At 37.9% G+C, this 17490-nt stretch overlaps 1 protein-coding gene across 1 annotated transcript in view; it reads left to right on the top strand.

The window, feature by feature from the left end:
- The window catches only part of PRKN (parkin RBR E3 ubiquitin protein ligase), a 784012-nt gene that overhangs the window by 392100 nt on the left and 374422 nt on the right, over nucleotides 1–17490 (top strand). Inside the window, exon 6 of the mRNA XM_072857961.1 lies at nucleotides 12022–12137. Within this exon, the coding sequence (XP_072714062.1) occupies nucleotides 12022–12137 (116 nt within the window). The remainder of the gene's footprint in view (nucleotides 1–12021; nucleotides 12138–17490) is intronic.

The following is a 17490-nucleotide window of genomic DNA, read 5'->3' as shown; positions in this document are numbered from 1 at the left end:
TCAGGTGGATGGAAATTTACTGCATACATTGCAGAAACACAGTAATATTTACAGACTAAACCATGGAATTGGTTGTGTCGTATGGAATACTCATGGAAGGTAACAGCTAGTTAAAGAAATGTAGTTGATGTAGATATTTGTGATTTGTTAACTCTGCAGGCTTTTCTCAGAAGCTCAAGGTAAGATTCCTTGGGAGACCTTACAACGTAATATCATCTGTGCAATATTTACAGCTCAAGTATGGGAGTCCTGTTTCTTATACATTTTAGATTTATTCTGCCGTCATTTTGAATTCTTGATCACTTGCTTGTCAACAGGCATGGAAAAGAAACAAATCACTCAAACCTGTAATTGCAAACAACTTTTTGTGCCATAAGAAGCACAGCCTGAGGATCTGATATAGTATTCGAGTTTCTTCCTTCCTTGAGCCCTTTTTGTGGCTTATGTTCACATAAAAATTCAAATCTGATTGTCAGAGGAAATTAAGCTCAAAGTGAAGGATTGATTCTCTACAGGAAACACTTGATAACAAGTTTAAACAGTTGGATTCTACTTTGAGAGGCTGATGGGAAAGTTTAAGTCCTAGAAATCAGTACTAATGTTCAGGATATGGTGATTATAATACATTCTAAGTAGGTACTCTGAAAGTGAGACTTCCTCTGTGGCTCAAGTAATTAAAAGGAACTTTTCCAAAATAAACTGTTTCATACATGCTGAAACCTGGTGAACATATGCAACAGAACAATTTGGGTTGGGTTCCAGAGGCTGGGCTAGGTAATTTAATCTTCCTGACAACTGCAGTCTTGGTTCAGCCCAGAAGTAAATGTTGATCAGAGATTGTATTTCTAAATGAAACACAGATGAAAAAAGTTTGGAGCAGAGAGGGGAAGGGGAGAGTTTGCACTTTTCCAGGGCAGGGAAGGTGTACACCTTTCACATTATTTTATATGAAAGTATAGCCATTCTCACTGAAAATTCGTTTACTTACACCTATGTTACTGTATCTTTACAGTACCTGTGACATGTTAGTTATGTATTTCTGGTGATTGCTAAGTGTCTGTAGGGCCTTTGACTCCACTGTGAGGTAACATTGCAGGCAAAGGTCCATTTTATAAGGAGACACAACGCCCTACAGCCTTCATTTCTTTGTCTATACTATGAGAAAATGGGTGATGGAAGAGCTGGATCATGCTGAAGAGTCCTGTTCATTCGGTTTTTGTGTCATGGAAATATTGCTACTCGAAGGAATGACAGCAGAATTAGTGACAGGATTGTTTGAGCCTGAGACACCACTTGCAGAGAAATGAAGCAAGTATGGTGTGTGGCTGCCTTTAGACAAGCAAAGCAAATGAGAAATGCTGCTGTTAAAAATGAGAAAAGTCACTTTCACACAGAGTACTTTCCTGGGTGGTTGAAATAGCATTGTCTGGGCAGCAGCAGCTAAGGGATTCCCAAGGCATTTGTGCTCTTTGTTTCCACTGTGTCTTTTCTAGTAGACAAGGAAAGAATAATACATGATACATACTGCATTTCTCGTTGATTTTCTTACACAAAAGTTCTACGAAACTATAGTTGCACATTGTCTCCAGAGGCCAGATGTCATTATAACCTTGTATAGTTAATAACCCATCATGTCAGTTATTTGAATCTTAATTATATCCATCTCCTCCTTTTAAATTTTAATACAAATTATTAACTGAAAAGTAATAACTGGGGTTTTTTTGTACTGCAGACAATAGATGTGCAAACTGTATGCACCATTGTACAAAAACAACCTTGTTGGTATAAATCACTGAAAATCACATATAAGTGATGGCTCCCTCACAAATGGACAGTAAGATCTTTTTCTATTGTTAATAATCTTGGTTATATCACTTTAGACTGCTGATAAAAACTGAATGGTAGCTATAGCTGTCCTGTTATTAATTTTTGAACAATGCCTCTGTTGTTCTTCCAGTGAATTCTGGAAAAATGAAAGATAGAAATGTTGTCCCTTGGCAAGGGGAATAAATATGTAAACAAAAGATTGTTTGTTTGGGTTTTGTTTGCTGTTTGTTTTTTGGTGTTTGTTTGGGTTTTTTTAGAATGTGGATAAAAGTGGGATCTGGGTATGACAAGAATAGCGGCTGTTGCTATTTTGTAACCCTTGAAAACGTCTCATAAAAAATCATTTACGATGAGTTTTTAGATACATTTTTATATGCTTAAAACTTGGCTTTAAGTGACTTGGTCAGGACTAAAACACTATGTCTTGTAAAGAATTATGAATAAGCATGTACATTTCCCATCTCATAATCCTGCTACACTCAAAATACTTTCATATCATAGGCTATCTGTTCAAATATTTGATATACAACAAATTGGTTTTTATATCCTCAACTGAATAAAAGGTATTGTGAATGTTTGATTCTGAGAGAAAGAAGTGAAACTGTATATTTTTAATGTTTTTCTTACATGAACTTATTTAAAGTTGACCAAGAATAAAAAGGAGATATTGTAAAGATGTATTAACACTTCTTTCTCTGAAATATAATGTGTCTTTTAGTCACTTGGACACATTTAGATTGCAACTGTTACTGCTGAACAGAAAAGAAAGTTTGGAAAAATGCAGGAGAGTAACATTTCTGCCCCAAACTGGTGCTTGTTTCAAAAATGTAATAATAATTTTAAAAGTTAACTCCCTCCCCCATCCTTCAATCAGGTCAAAGTTGATGTATTCACTGGCACTAACCATACTCTGACAGCCTCAGTGAAGAATTGGCAAAGGATACTCATATTAAAGAGCTTTTATCATGAATAACAGAGCTTTCTTCTTCTTAGCCAGAGGCATTTTGAGAAGGGCAATGGGGTTCGGTCAGAAAGCAGATATTAGAGAGGTGCTCGTATTTCTTCTACATTTTTTTTTTCTTCTACATTTTTATGCTGCTTTTGTCTCTTGCCAAATTAAATAAATATATACTTCTTATAGACATTGACATTTAATATATCAGCACTTCATTGTCATTCTTCACATCAAAAGATGTTTCAACTTATCTTTGAGGTCAGTTTAATTATCAGCGGTGTATTAACAAGGCTCACTACATAATATTTGATCTCTCCTGGGATATCGGTTTTTCTCCTTGCGTCCCATAAAGGCATTTCTTTCAAAGTTCACGCTTCTGACAGTGTCCATGAACTGCTGTGCTGTCCTTCTGCTGCGTGTTCTGCAGCAGAGATTCTGTGGATTTGAAAGTGTAAGCGCTGGGGAAATTTGTGTAGAAATGTATATAAAATATGCTGGTATTGGTGGCATAGTTTTATTTTCATTCTTGTTGATTATTCTGATTCTATTCTGAATATGTAGGTCTGAGATCAGGTGCTGAGTTTTTCACAGGATCTTCTCTTTCAAATAGAAAAAATTACATTAAGAATTTTTTTTTATGGCAAAGTCTGAGTAGTGATAATGCTTCTGAAAGATTTGTATTAGTATTGGTATGTGAATGGTTAAAGTGAGCAACACCTTTAATTTTTGCATTGCAGTATTCCTAAATTTATTAAATTCCTAAATTAATTATATTAATTAAATTTATTAAATTTATTTAATAAATTTATTAAATTAAATTTTGCATTGCAGTATTCCTAAATTTTCTTCCTTTGATCTTAACAGCTGTTTAGGTCTCACAGACATTGCTTAGTAAAAGCAAACCATGCAGAGTAGCAATCACCAAATAATTGGTACTAGGTGATGCTCACAATGCTTAATACGTGATCTGAGGTTCTTGGTAGTTTCTGCTGAGCTGCATGGGGGAATTGGGAAGTTGGTGGTGCAGGCCACTATTTTGTGGAAGATGTCTTCCAGTAACGAGAGCTAGCGAAAATACTGTTGGCTCACAGAAGAAAGTTGAGCAGTCTTGCGTATACAACGCATTCATGAGTCTATCACAAAATCATTTAAGACTTGATTGCCATAATCTGTAGAATTATTCTTTGGCTGTACAGCCTTCCTCATATTAGTTAGCCAGTGTAATTCAAACAGCTTTTCTAACACTTTTTACTTATTTAACTTTAAAAGCAGTGCCTGTTCCACATGTGAACTGTGACGTTTTACAGATTTTTTATTTATTTATTTATTTATTTTGGCCACAGAGATATTCCTATGGTCTGGAAAGCCACAGCCTGCAATTCTTCTGGGATGTGGGAACCTTGAAGTGTGTCTGCTCAGAGTTTAACCCAGTCTTTTCCAGAAAATCCCAGAAGAAATATTTCATTCCACAGCTGTTCTGAAGTGGGTTTCTTTCAATCTGTCCTCAGACCCACTGAATATCTACTTAATTTTTCAGTTGGAAAAGGAAATGAAGCATTATCACAGGAGTGTGCCACAAAGGCACTGAAGTTTTCTCTCATTCAGGGGAATGATTATGGTGATACAGATGAAGGGAGATTTAAGAGTGCTGATAATCTGAAAAATGAAAACTATACCTTCAATGGGTATACCACGTATTAATAAATGGCGTTGCCTGTCGGTCCTAAATAAACACATGTGTGGGTAATTTAGGGGAAAATACTGTAGGGCCCCCACCTTGTTCTGTAGCTTATTAAGAAAAGAGAGTACAAAATGCAAAGGCTGAGCTTCCTTAGGATTTTTAACCAACTTACACAGCAGTGAGTGAGAAGCAGGGGTAGGAACCTGTATTTTCATGTGTATATGTTGTATGTCAGCTGAGGTGCAGGCTATCTTGGTACTTGTTAGCAGAGCAGTGTTTTTTCTGACAGTACAGTAAACTGGACTGGGAAACATGTATGAAAAGGGTAAAGTTTCTTCTGGGCCTTATTCTGCTTCAGACCCTGGCTTCCCACTGATGGTTTGTGTATGACTTTGGTCTTTTACTTACGTTGGTTACTTGACCATATAGAAGACAGTTCTCTTATCATCAGCAGTTAGGGCTATGCAAACCCCCGCTTTGTTTGAAAAGACAGAATTTAGGGAGAGATATTTTTGGTAAAATATCAAATAAGATTATTTTTTTGATAAATTTGAACATTTTCTTCTTGAGTTTCATAAAAAGTAGCTAACACTGATCATGTATCTTTGAATCTTTTCTTCCCCCTTGCACTTTTTATGATGTTGTGTGACACAAAAGCGATAACAGGAGTGAAGAATATGACAATGTATGTAAGAGCAATGCCTGCTCCCTTCTCTGAATAACAATCTATCAGATACACTGCCAAAAGGAAGACATTTGTAGTGTTAAATAGAATGTTCACAATTTCATGGGACCTATGCCTTTAGGCAAGAAAATGATCTAAAGGTATTCACTGCAGTAGAAGGTGACTATAAAACTACTCACTTCCTGAACTAAGAAAAGCACCAAATTTTTTCTCTGCTTTCGCAATAATTTCTTCACATCCTTACTCATTGCTGAACAGAAATACTTAACAACAACAAAAAAGCATTCGTTAGAAATTTTTGTACCAAAGGAGAACACAAGTGCAGAAAGGAGGAATAATGCGACTTTTATTTTTAAAATATTTTCACAGAATCATATAGGTTGGAAAAGACCTTCAAGGTCATCGAGTCCAACCATAAACTTAACACTACCAAGACCACCACTATACCATGTCCCTAAGCACCTCAATGTCTTTTAAATACCTCCAGGGATGGAGACTCAACCACTTCCTTGGGCAGCCTGTTCCAATGCTTGATAACACTTACAGTGAAGAAATTTTTCTAATATCCAGTCTAAACCTCCCCTGGCGCAACTTGAGGACATTTCCTCTCGTCCTATCACTTGTACTTGGGAGAAGAGACCGACCCCCACCTCTCTACAACCTCCTTTCAGGTAGTTGTAGAGAGCAATAAGGTCTCCCCTCAGCCTCCTTTTCTCCAGGCTAAACAACCCCAGGTCCCTCAGCCGCTCCTCATCAGACTTGTGCTCTAGACCCTTCACCAGCTTCGTTGCCCTTCTCTGGACACGCTCCAGCACCTCAATGTCTCTCTTGTAGTGAGGGGCCCAAAACTGAACACAGTATTCGAGGTGCGGCCTCACCAGTGCCAAGTACAGGGGCACAATCACTTTCCTAATCCTGCTGGCCACGCTATTTCTGATACAAGCCAGGATGCCGTTGGCCACCTGGGCACACTGCTGGCTCATATGCAGCTGGCTGTCAACCAACACCCTCAGGTCTTTTTCTTCTGGGCAGCTTTCCAGACGCTCTTCCCCCAGCCTGTAGCATTGCATGGGGTTGTTGTGGCCCAAGTGCAGGACCTGGCACTTAGCCTTGTTGAACCTCGTACAATTGGCCTTGGCCCATGGATCCAGCCTGTCCAGGTCCCTCTCTAGAGCCTTCCTACCCTCAAGCAGATCAACACTCCCACCCCACTTGGTGTCATCTGCAAACTTACTGAGGGTGCACTTGATCCCCTCATCCAGATCATTGAGAAAGATATTAAACAGAACTTGCCCCAATACTGAGCCCTGGGGAACATCACTTGTGACTGGCTGCCAACTGGAGTAAACTCCATTCACCACCACTCTTTGGGCCCGGCCATCCAGCCAGTTCTTTACCCAGCAAAGAGTATGTCCGTCCAAGCCATGAGCAGCCAGGTTCTCCAGGAGAATACTGTGGGAAATGGTGTCAAAGGCTTTACTGAAGTCTAGGTAGACAACATCCACAGCCTTTCCCTCATCCACTAGGCGGGCCACCTTGTCGTAGAAGGAGATCAGGTTGGTCAAGCAGGACCTGCCTTTCCTAAACCCATGCTGGCTGGGCTTCATCCCTTGGTTATCCTCTACATGCTATGTGATGGCACTCAAGATGATGTGCTCCATCAGCTTCCCCGGTACCGAGGTCAGACTGACAGGCCTGTAGTTCCCCGGGTCCTCCTTCCAGCACTTCTTGTAGATGGGTGTCCCATTTGCTAATCTCCAGTCAGCAGGGACCTCCCCAGTTAGCCAGGACTGCTGCTAAATGATGGAAGGGGGCTTGGTGAGCACTTCTGCCAGTTCCTTCAGTACTCTCGGGTGGATCTCATCAGGCCCCATAGACTTGTGAGTGTCTAAGTGGTGCAGCAGGTCGCTAACCATTTCCCCCTGGATTATGGGGGCTCCATTCTGGTCGCCATCCCTATCTTCCGACTCCGGGGGCTGGGTAGCCAGAGAACAATTGGCCCTGCTATTAAAGACTGAGGCAAAGAAGGCATTAAGTACCTCAGCCTCTTCCTCATCCTCGGTCACTGTGTTCCCTCCCCCATCTACTAGGGGCTGGAGATTCTCCTTAGCTCTCCTTTTGCTGCTACTGTATTTGAAGAAGTATTTTGTGTTGTCTTTTACAGCAGCAGACGGATTGAGCTCTAGCTCAGCTTTGGCCCTTCTAATTTTCTCCCTGAAAATTTTAGAGGTGGTCAGATGGTGTCGTGGTTTTGGCTGGGATAGAGTTAATTTTCTTCCTAGTAGCTGATATAGTGCTGTGTTTTGGATTTTAGTATGAGAATAATGTTGATAACACACTGATGTTTTAGTTGTTGCTGAGTAATGCTGACACTGGTCAAGGACTTTTCAGCTTCCCATGCTCTGCCAGGTGTACAAGAAGCTGGGAGAGTGCACAGCCAGGAGAGTTGATCCAAACTGGCCAAAGGGCTATTCCATACCATATGGCGTCATGCTCAGTATATAAACTGGGGGGAGTTGGCCGAGGGGTAGCGATCGCTGCTCGGGGATGGGCATCGGTCGGCGGGTGGTGAGTGGTTGTATCGCTTGTTTTTTTCCTGGGTTTTGTTCCTCTCTCGCTCTCTTGTTGTTTTTCTTCTGGTTACAATTTATTATTACTATTATTACTTTGTTCCAATTATTAAACTGTTCTTATTTCAACCCATGAGTTTTCTTACTTTTGCTTTTCCAATTCTCTCCCCCATCCCACCGGGGCAGGGAGGGTGAGCGAGCGGCTGGGTGGTGCTTAATTACCAACTGGGGCTAAACCACAACAGATAGTGACATAGACTGCATGAATTTTTGCCCATCCCTTTTATGTTGCTCTGTAAGTTTGGGGGGGGGGGTTAATTATTAGAAGGTTAAAATTCTGAAAGTATTGTCTCATATAGCATAACATAAGTTAAGTATAGAGGCAGTTTGATGTCAACCTTAAGAAGTAACAACTGCTTGTATGAGTGTGACAGTCTGTGGCAAAATTAGAGGGTTAGTCCTAAATTGGCTGGCTCCAAGGTCTCTACACCTATTTGGAGATTAACCTTGGAACATAAATGATTTAGATTAAACAATCCAGAAAATTTTCTCTCCTTAGGCTATCATACACTGGGTGAAAGACTAAATAAAAGAGTAGCTACATTTACATGCCCGATGGCATGCAAGGCTGGAGAGTGAGAAGTGGCTAAACTCTTCCCCCTTATATTTTACTCTCAGCAATTTCATTGCTGGGATCAGTTGAGAAGCAACTTGTGCTGATGCGTTATCTTTCTTCATGACTTCATACATACATGCCCTGGCATGAAAAGGTTGTGCTTGCATCATGAGAAATATGTTAAGTCTCTTGGAAATCTGGTAGATGTACAAATAAATGCTTGTGGATTTTTTTATTTGCACAATGTGTAAAATAAGGCCACATATATTTTTGTTTGCAACTGGAAACCTAATTGAATTCATGACTTTTAAAAGCCTTCAAACAATTGGAATGTGTATTACTGTGACTAAAAAAAAAAGTGGAAATGCAGTCCACACTACACCAGAACTGTCAGGCACTCAGCATACTGAGTTTTTCAAATTCTAATCTCTCCCTGTATTTCTGAACTTCCATCACTGCGCTGATGTCTCAGGCCTACAGACATAGACTGTTGTGTTGATTTTATAGAATTGTGCATTGTGTGGGTTGATACCTTTTGTTTTTGCAAGGCTAAACATTTTATAAAAGGGTTAGTTTTACTGTATTGCTAGTCTCAACACATTTGTTATAATGACTTTTTTTATTTGTTAATCTTGAAGATTTCTTCTGAACGAATACTTGACATATAATCTTGAGGGATTTTTTTTCTATAATTTTACTGAGCCCTCTGTTTTGTTTGCATTTAATATTAAGATTTGCTATTTCTTTAATTGCAGTTTAATCAAGCAGGGAGTCTTTCAATGAATAGTTTTGGAGAGTGGCAATATTTTCTTTTGTTATTTCAAATAGTATTTTCACATTCCATAATGTTCTCCATTCAGCATCACCAAAGCACATCGTAAATATAATTAGTAGAGGAATTTTCTTAAAGCAGTTTTTGGGCTGATAAACAGGAGTATAGAGAAGTAATTTTCCTAACGCTATTTTGGGATTATTTTTTTTTCCTCCTGACTTGTAGGCAATATTCCATACATCTTAGAGTATGGAATAAGAAATGTATTGCTTTATTTCCCTTCCATTTTCATTAAACGGCTTTTATGATGAGAAACTTATAGCCATTGTGAGGTATTATCAAAAACAATTAGAATCATCAAACAGTTGCTCTTTAGGAAAAAAAATTAAGTCTAAAGCTATTTCAAGTGTTTTAGAGCTTAATTCCTTTATTACTTTTTTTTCTTTTTGCTTGTGACCCAAAGAAAGTTTTATTATAGTGTGTAAGTAATTTTATAAAAAATTATTTTTCTTTTGTATGTTTCCTTGCCCACAGTTTATCTGTTCTGGAGTAGTGAGTTGTCAATATTCTTTTAGTTGTATGCAGAAGATATACTGAAGCAAGGAGATATTTTCAAGACTTCTCCTGCATTGAAATAAATCCTTCTTACCATTTAATTCAAACAAAAGTAAAATCAAATTACAGGGCAAGGAAAACCCAAGCTCCAAAACCTATTAGCAAATAATACAAAGATTAATGGATACATTTTTAAAGGTTGAAAATAAATTAAAGTTTCAGATTGTGTAAGGTTTTCATGTACTCCAGATTAATGTGTAGTTCCACTGACTCATAGTCAACTGCTGAAATGCTTCAAGTTGAGCTGATATTTAAAAGCTGTGTGTAACTGGGTCTTGAACAAGAGAAAATACATGGAAGGTCTAAAGTCTTGTCTAAGGATGACTTTAAGCATATTTTCTTGCTTGGGACTACTTCCTGATGTTATGAAACAGGACAGAAATATGATTTAGTTATTAAAAAAAGTTAGCTCTATGTAAATATCTACAGGTGACTACTTCAAAAGTTTTGTGAGCAATTACTTTGTTTTAAAAATAGGCTTGCCTTTAAACTATCCTCTTACCCCTTAATTCTCTTAAACTGCTGCTAACACATGCTTCAGACAATGAGTCCTTAACTTATAGTGGAGTTTGAATATTTTATTAGTGTTTAATCTATTGCATATATCAGTCATTCTCTGAGAAGCAGGATGGAGTAACCTAGGAGGAAGGTTGTATTAATACTTGTCATATCCCAGTTACCAGATTCCACCTTAGAGGTATTACTGCATAGTACTGTATTTGTCTCATGTAGAAATGCACAATATATCTAAATGATCACCACTGAGAAAAAAGCAGTAATTGACAGCTGTTTCGCAGACGAAGAACTCCCTACTGCAAGGCTCAAGGCAATGAGAAAGAGCTTTTTCTGGACTGATTTTAGTACAGTATTGTAGTAAATCTCAGCGCAAGGCTGTATAGAGGGGAAGGTGATTTTGTATTAAACAAAACTGATTTAATTCAGCCACACTCACTCTCTTGTATTAATATACTGACAAGTACTAAAATATGTGTCCAGGTAGTCTAGCTAGGAACTTGGGGTGACACTAGGAAATGCCACCTAGCAAGTTTTTTTCATGGCTTTTGGGTTGTTCTTAATGCTGGGTTTGGATATTACTTTTGCACCCTAAAGAAGTTGACAGTGACTGTAATGTTTTTTCCTTCATCCTGTCCCACCTCTGTGAGTCATTAGGAGATGCTGATGATTTATTCACTGTCTTTGTGTCTCTTTCTCCTACTGTAGTTTATTCCCTTTTTTTTCCTTTTTCTCCTTTTTATATGGATTTTTTTTTTCTCCCCAGTCTGGGTGTCTCAAGAATCATCTGTGTTCTTAATATCTTGATGTCATCAACACCTGTCATTCTTTTATGCCTTGTTCTCGTCATTTCTTCTGATGCTTTTATACCCTTACCTTCCAATTCACACTTCATTTATACCACTCTTAATGTTTTCATTACAAACTTCCACAATTTGATACTGGAAAAAAGGTCTCATAGGAACAAAGAAACTGCAAACTGTCATCTGTGGCTCGTATTGCAAAGCATATGTCTTCAGACTGCTTGTATTTACATATGCATAGAGCAATTTGGACATTTAAAACAATCTCTTATAACAAAACCTCATCAAAGCACGGCATGATTGGTATGGCTTTCCCTGGGGTGCAATAGAAAAGAGAACAAAGCACACAGTTGTGTAAAAAGTATTATGCTAATGAAAGCAGGCTAAGAGGCTACATAGAACGGTATGGACTAAAGCAACTTAATTCAAACACAATATAATATATAATTGCAACTGTAATATGTGTCCCAAGAGAGCTAGAGCTTCCCTTTAATATGATGGTAAAATTGTATCATATAGGTTTCCAACATCACAAAAGCAAGGCCAGACTTTACTAATTTAGTGCTAAAATTCTGTGTTCTGGAGTTCAGAAAATTGTAACATCTGTAACAAAAAAAATATGTGGAAATATTAATGCATAGTGGCAATGCTTAGTATTCTGCCTTTGATGACTATACTTAGATGAAGTCAAGAGGAAGTAATTTTTTTTTCTATAAATCCGGAAAATCATGGAATGTATCACACTGATATCAAATTAGTACACAAGTAGGTATCTTCTTCGCTAGGGAAATCACTGAACAAAATACACACCTAGACTGGTATTTTTGCAAGGGATTCCTTGTAAACCTTTCCTAATGATTGTCCTCCTTTTCTGTTGGCAGTGGTGATTTGTCTGTTGTCTCAAATGTCAGTTAGCCTAAGATAAAGGGAGGACACGAGTGGCAGGTATGTAATCTTCTCTTTATCTCTCCTTCAATATTTCAGGAGTTTTACTTTAAATGTGGAGCACACCCAACCACTGACAGTGAAACATCTGTGGCTTTGAACCTCATTACAACAAACAGTCGCTGTATCACTTGTATAACATGCACAGATATTAGGTGAGTACAACGAAAAGCGTCAGAGATGCACAGTCTCAGTGCTTCAGAGTACTTATCATTTTCAAATAGCTTTTTTTCCTCAGCTGATTTTCCTTTTTAAACATTTTTTCCCTGGTATCATGGTGGAAAATGGGCCACATTTTCAAGTGTGTTCTTTGTTTTGCTGGTATTATTACAATTTATATTTTTCTACCTTTGTTGATTTGCAGGTGGAAATCTGACTGCTTAGGTTCTAAGTACGACCTCAGACGCTCAAGATAGTGGCATAAGTGTGTAGATCTTTGCTGCTAGTCTGTATTTAAAAGCCTGTGAATGAAAGCATGACTTTGAGGGGGACAAACTGTTCCTGCAGAAAGGAACTTTTTGGTGCTTGTTTTATAAATCAAAGCAAAATTTCTCATGATGCATCTGTTCTCGCATTCTTGTTTATTGCCGTTTTAAATACTGTAATCCATCTTACTGTATGGTATTTGGGCACATACATTCAAGAATACCATTACTTGCAAATGCATGGATTAAAAACCAATTGCCCGAGAAAGACAGCTTACCATTGTTGTGAAGAATTACCTGAAATACATTTATCTACTGATTAGGAGATGTTTTGAGGTGGAACCTCAAAACTAATAACACCATGTTATACACTCTAAGTATTGCTATTGATTGGTCTGCATTTTGCAATAGAAGAAAGAATTTAGAAAAATCTTATAGGATAGCAGGAAGTGTGAATGAAACTGTTAGGAGATATCTTTTTGGGGAAGAAAAGCTGGATTCCTGGAAGTAAACTTCCTATTGAAAATAATAGGTGGTTGTTCTGATTCTATCCCAGACCTAGTATAATTATATTATGTTGTGCTTGCATGCTACTGTATTGATAGCAGCTGATTGGCTGCTGACAGTATTTGGCTCAAGAAAATAAGTCTTAGTTAGAGTTTAAAAGTTAATTGCGCATTGAAGAGTATGCTGTCCATCACTTCCCATATACCCAGCATTTACAGTGTTACCATGTACCTCTTTCAGAGACTGCCTTGCAGACAGTACATGCTGAATTACTTAGATAGCTTGTCCCCAGTGGTTAGGTATGCAGCACTATTAACCTCTCTGTAATTAAGCATAATGTGAAGTTTCCATTCCGAGCCCAGCTTTCTCCTTTTCCCAAGAACAAGAGAGAAGAATATCAGCCATAAATATGCTTACATAGGCTTGAGAACTGGTTAGAATTATTTCAATCAAATTTTAAATGGATATGTTGACGTTTTCCTGAATTGGTATATTCAGTACAGACCTATTCACCCATATTCATGAAGCTGTAATTTTTTGCTCTGTTTTGTGGCAAAATTCCAAAGGAAAGAAAGAGGTAAGACTTAATTTTCTGGATTTGCTTCACTGAACTGTTCCCAGGACTAACTATTGGCTTCCTAAACTTTACTAGTAAAGTTTAGCGGGACTATTTATTGACATGTCAGAAAAGTGTATCAATTCTCATTAATTTAAATTAAGGCATCAAATAACTATGGGAGACCTAAGTTTCAGTAGACTTTTAGCTCAGGATACAATCTGGGGATATTTATTTATGAATAAGCTTATTGGATTTATACACTAAACAGGGAAGGAAGACACGTCTTCCTGTTGGCCTTGGGCTGTTCAGATTCTTTCTAGCTTACAGGACCCCTTCTGAGATGGCATTAGGTGATCTTAAAAGTATTTTATTTCTAAAAGTTTGTAGGAGTTCTGACCCAGTACCCTAAGAAACAGGGTAGGATTTGTGTGCTTGAGCATCTGACAGGGCACTAGCAATTCCTAGTCATCTATCCATGATGGGGACAACAGGTTCTTTGAAGTTACTCATACACATAATAAGTCTTTCAGTCTTCTCTTTATTTTGCGTAGCAGATTCAGTTGTTCATAAATAGGTTTGTCTTCTGTTATGGAGCATAGAGATACTTTTTAGATAATGAAAATTCAGTTTAGTTTTCTAAATGGCTGACAGATTTTATTTGATCATAGCAAGATCTCTGAAGCCTGTGGCATGAGAAGAGGATTAGATGGTAGAGGATTAGATGGATATTATAAAAACGGCCTACAGAGAAGTTGTGCCCCCTTCAGTCTCCAAAAAGTCAGGGGAATACTCTTCTGACTCAGTATGTCTTGTAGGCCATGGGATTAATTTTTTGGCAGGAGGCAGTGAAATCAGCTATCCCAAGAGTGAGCGGGAGAGTACTCCAGCAGCCTTCTTGCAGTTTTAAAGGTTGTAAATGCACTAATACATTTATGTAGCCAGAATTTGACTTCTCATACTTCCTAGAGCTACAGAGGTAGGTTTCCTCTCTCCTTCCTCAAGTGATGCAGTGAAAGATGAAGAGGATATTCTCTCTTCTGCCTTACTGTATACTTCATAAGATTTCGTGAGTGACCTCTGTTCTCTTGCACACCTCCTAATCTCCCCTCACCCATGAGCAGGTCTTTTGTACTGGCCTGTGGAACTGCACAAGATGAAATCAGCAGGAAGTAGACAATATTATTTCAGTTCCTCCTCTCTTTCATGGTTAACTAAGATGAAACTATTGTTCCTTTACTCTGCCTCAGTGCAGGTAGCACTGTTCCTTACATGAAAATGTATACCAAAGAGAATTGTGTTAGTTGTTGATCAAGAGAGAAGTTGCAAGGAATGCTTGAAGTCGGTGCTAATTCATATGATGCGTCTTCTGGAAAGAGCTGATTTTGTCAGCATCCTCTGTGGTATATTTACAGAACTGGTTCCTAGGTACAAGCTGAAGGCCAAATACCAGTCTCTGTCAAATTGGTGCCTCAGCATTTTACAGCAAGGGTGCAGACTAAACTACTTAAAAGTGGCTAGTTCTCCTGTCCCTTCTAACAATTCACTGGGCCAGAGGAATGATTTGGCTTACTGCAGTGCAGGGCCCTAGTATGTGTCTTTACTGCTAAATGACAGAGGGCCAACGGCTTACCCCTGATCCCAAGCCAAATGGCAATGACTGACAGATATCCTACACACAGTACTGTGATAGGTAGCCTGGTTCTTCATCACAGCCAGCTTGGGATAATCTTGATGCTGAAACCCAAAGGCTCATTGCTGAGACTAGATCTGCAATGAAAGTATACTTTTTATCCCAGCGAGAAGATGGCATGGAAAATAGTTATTCATGTCCTCATATTCCCTGTGTAGGGCTCGGGAAGCATCAAAAGATGTCACCCAACACCATGAAGTACAATGAAGGGGTAAAACTGCTGAACTAACAACTGAGCTTCGTGGCATAAACAGTACCTATCGCCATGACCTGTGTCCACTGGGTTCTCAAGACCTCTGAGTATTTCCAGACTGCAGGAAAAGTTGTCTGTTCCTGACAACCTACTGTGTTTTTGTTACGCTCTCCTCTTTTTTTTTTTTTTAAATAGAGAGAGAAAAAACAGGAAAAAAGAAGAAAACAAATAAGAAAAAAAATTGTCTAAAACCCCCTTCTCTAGACAACATTAGAGGAACTAAAATGGAAGAAAATTGTTCTGTCTCATCATGTCAAAATATTGATACGCATGTCTGTGATAACTCTGAAGTTTTGAGAATGTATCCGTACATTGAATGCTGATTATCTTTCAGAATTTTGATTTTTAAAGCCATAAAAGTCTATTATGCAGTTTTGTGTAATACTAAACATTTGTAGGTGATCAAAGAACTGAGGTACCAAGAAGACCTTACTCTATTTAATTTATTGTATGGCCAGTCTTGTGAGTTGTTAAAGTATAATTTCCCATGTATCTCTGGGTGAATGAAATTATTTTCCAATTAAAGCTGTGAAATAAATTATTTTAGTTTCTATTTCTGATTTTCTTTTTTTCCAGTTGCAAGGATGGTCAAAGGTAAGCCCATTTTGTGAAGAGCTTGAGATCAGACAATTAAATCAATTATCAGTGTTGCACAAAGGTCATTGTAAATTCTTGGGCTACTTATGAAATCTTTGCTCAGTTTTTTGAATTTCTAATTCTTTTCTCCAACCTGCCGTTCTTGGAATATTTATATATAACTCAAAGAAACTACACAAATACCCATAACCTTTTTACTTTAGTTAAACATTTAGGTGACTATATGTATTTGTGCTGGTGATTACCTTTTAGGACTCCTATGCAGTTGAAAAGTAACATCCAGGGCACTCTGCAGTTTGTAGTATTTTGTGAAACTTACCTTCATCATTCTGTAGCAATTTAGGTGGAAAAGAGGAATAACTGTATTTGGTACATTAACTATTAATTTGTATTAGCTTCACTACAGTAAAAAAAAATTTTGTATCTGTTCTTCAAAATACATTTTTCTTCCTTTTTGCTGAAAAAATTTAAACAGGAAAAGATGATAACCAGGTACTACTTACATGTATTTCTTAAATATTATTGTTTGCAACAAGATATACCATTTCTCTAGTTGTTTCCGTCCATTTATCATGGACAGGTAGACCACCACAGGCAGAGAAGTTTAGCTCCAAGATTCTTGGCACAGCATATGTATGGTTTTAGCAAGGTTTGCAGAACTCATAAAAATTGTATTTAAAGTAGTAGTGTACTCTATGGTATATAGAAAAAATACAAAGTGGAAGTAATATTTAAGCCTATTGCCAAGTTTTATTCTCAAGTTTACATTAGGCACACTTTCTGTTTGCCTTGGGTTTATATTTGATGTGAATATTTTCATGCAGCTCTGACCAACAGAGTTAAATACTTCAGAGCCAAATATCCTTGTAGGGTTATGCTAAATCCATAGGCAGTATTCCATGTAATGTAATGCCTTCCAATGTATTCTCCTTATCTACAGCAGAGTTAGCGTGAATTGGCAGCCTTTCTGCATTTATTTTTTTCTGTAGCATTCAAGGTGATGGGTTGCTATTTTATGTCTTTGAAGAAGCCCTTAATAGGTTGAGCAAATGGCTGAAAGTTGAAACAAATACTAAAACTGTGCAATCCTCAAGGGGACATCTGCTTTTGTCAACTGTTTCCAGTAGAAACAACATCAAAAGGGGTTAGGAGTACCCCAGGGTACCCATAAATCAGGCTCAGGAATAACAGCAGTGTTAAGCAGTGTAAAAACAAAATGAGCGGAACAGAAGTGCCTCACGTCATCTTTCACAAACTAGGTAGGGTACAACTCCTAAAGGCACCATTATTTTTAGCTTCCAACAGATACAGATAAGTGTAAATGATATATAGGGCTTGCTCTCACTTAATAGGTAGAAAGAATTCTCCAGAAGTATTTGCTGTTGTGTCACCAGAATTTTGTATCAAAAAAATCCCTACTTCATAATCTTGAGCAGAAAAATGTTTTGTTTTGTATAGACAATGGAATCTTGTAACA

The sequence above is a fragment of the Ciconia boyciana genome, chromosome 3 (genome assembly GCF_034638445.1).
Source record: "Ciconia boyciana chromosome 3, ASM3463844v1, whole genome shotgun sequence".
Taxonomy (NCBI): domain Eukaryota; kingdom Metazoa; phylum Chordata; class Aves; order Ciconiiformes; family Ciconiidae; genus Ciconia; species Ciconia boyciana.
This window is presented reverse-complemented; position numbering and strand designations above follow the sequence as displayed.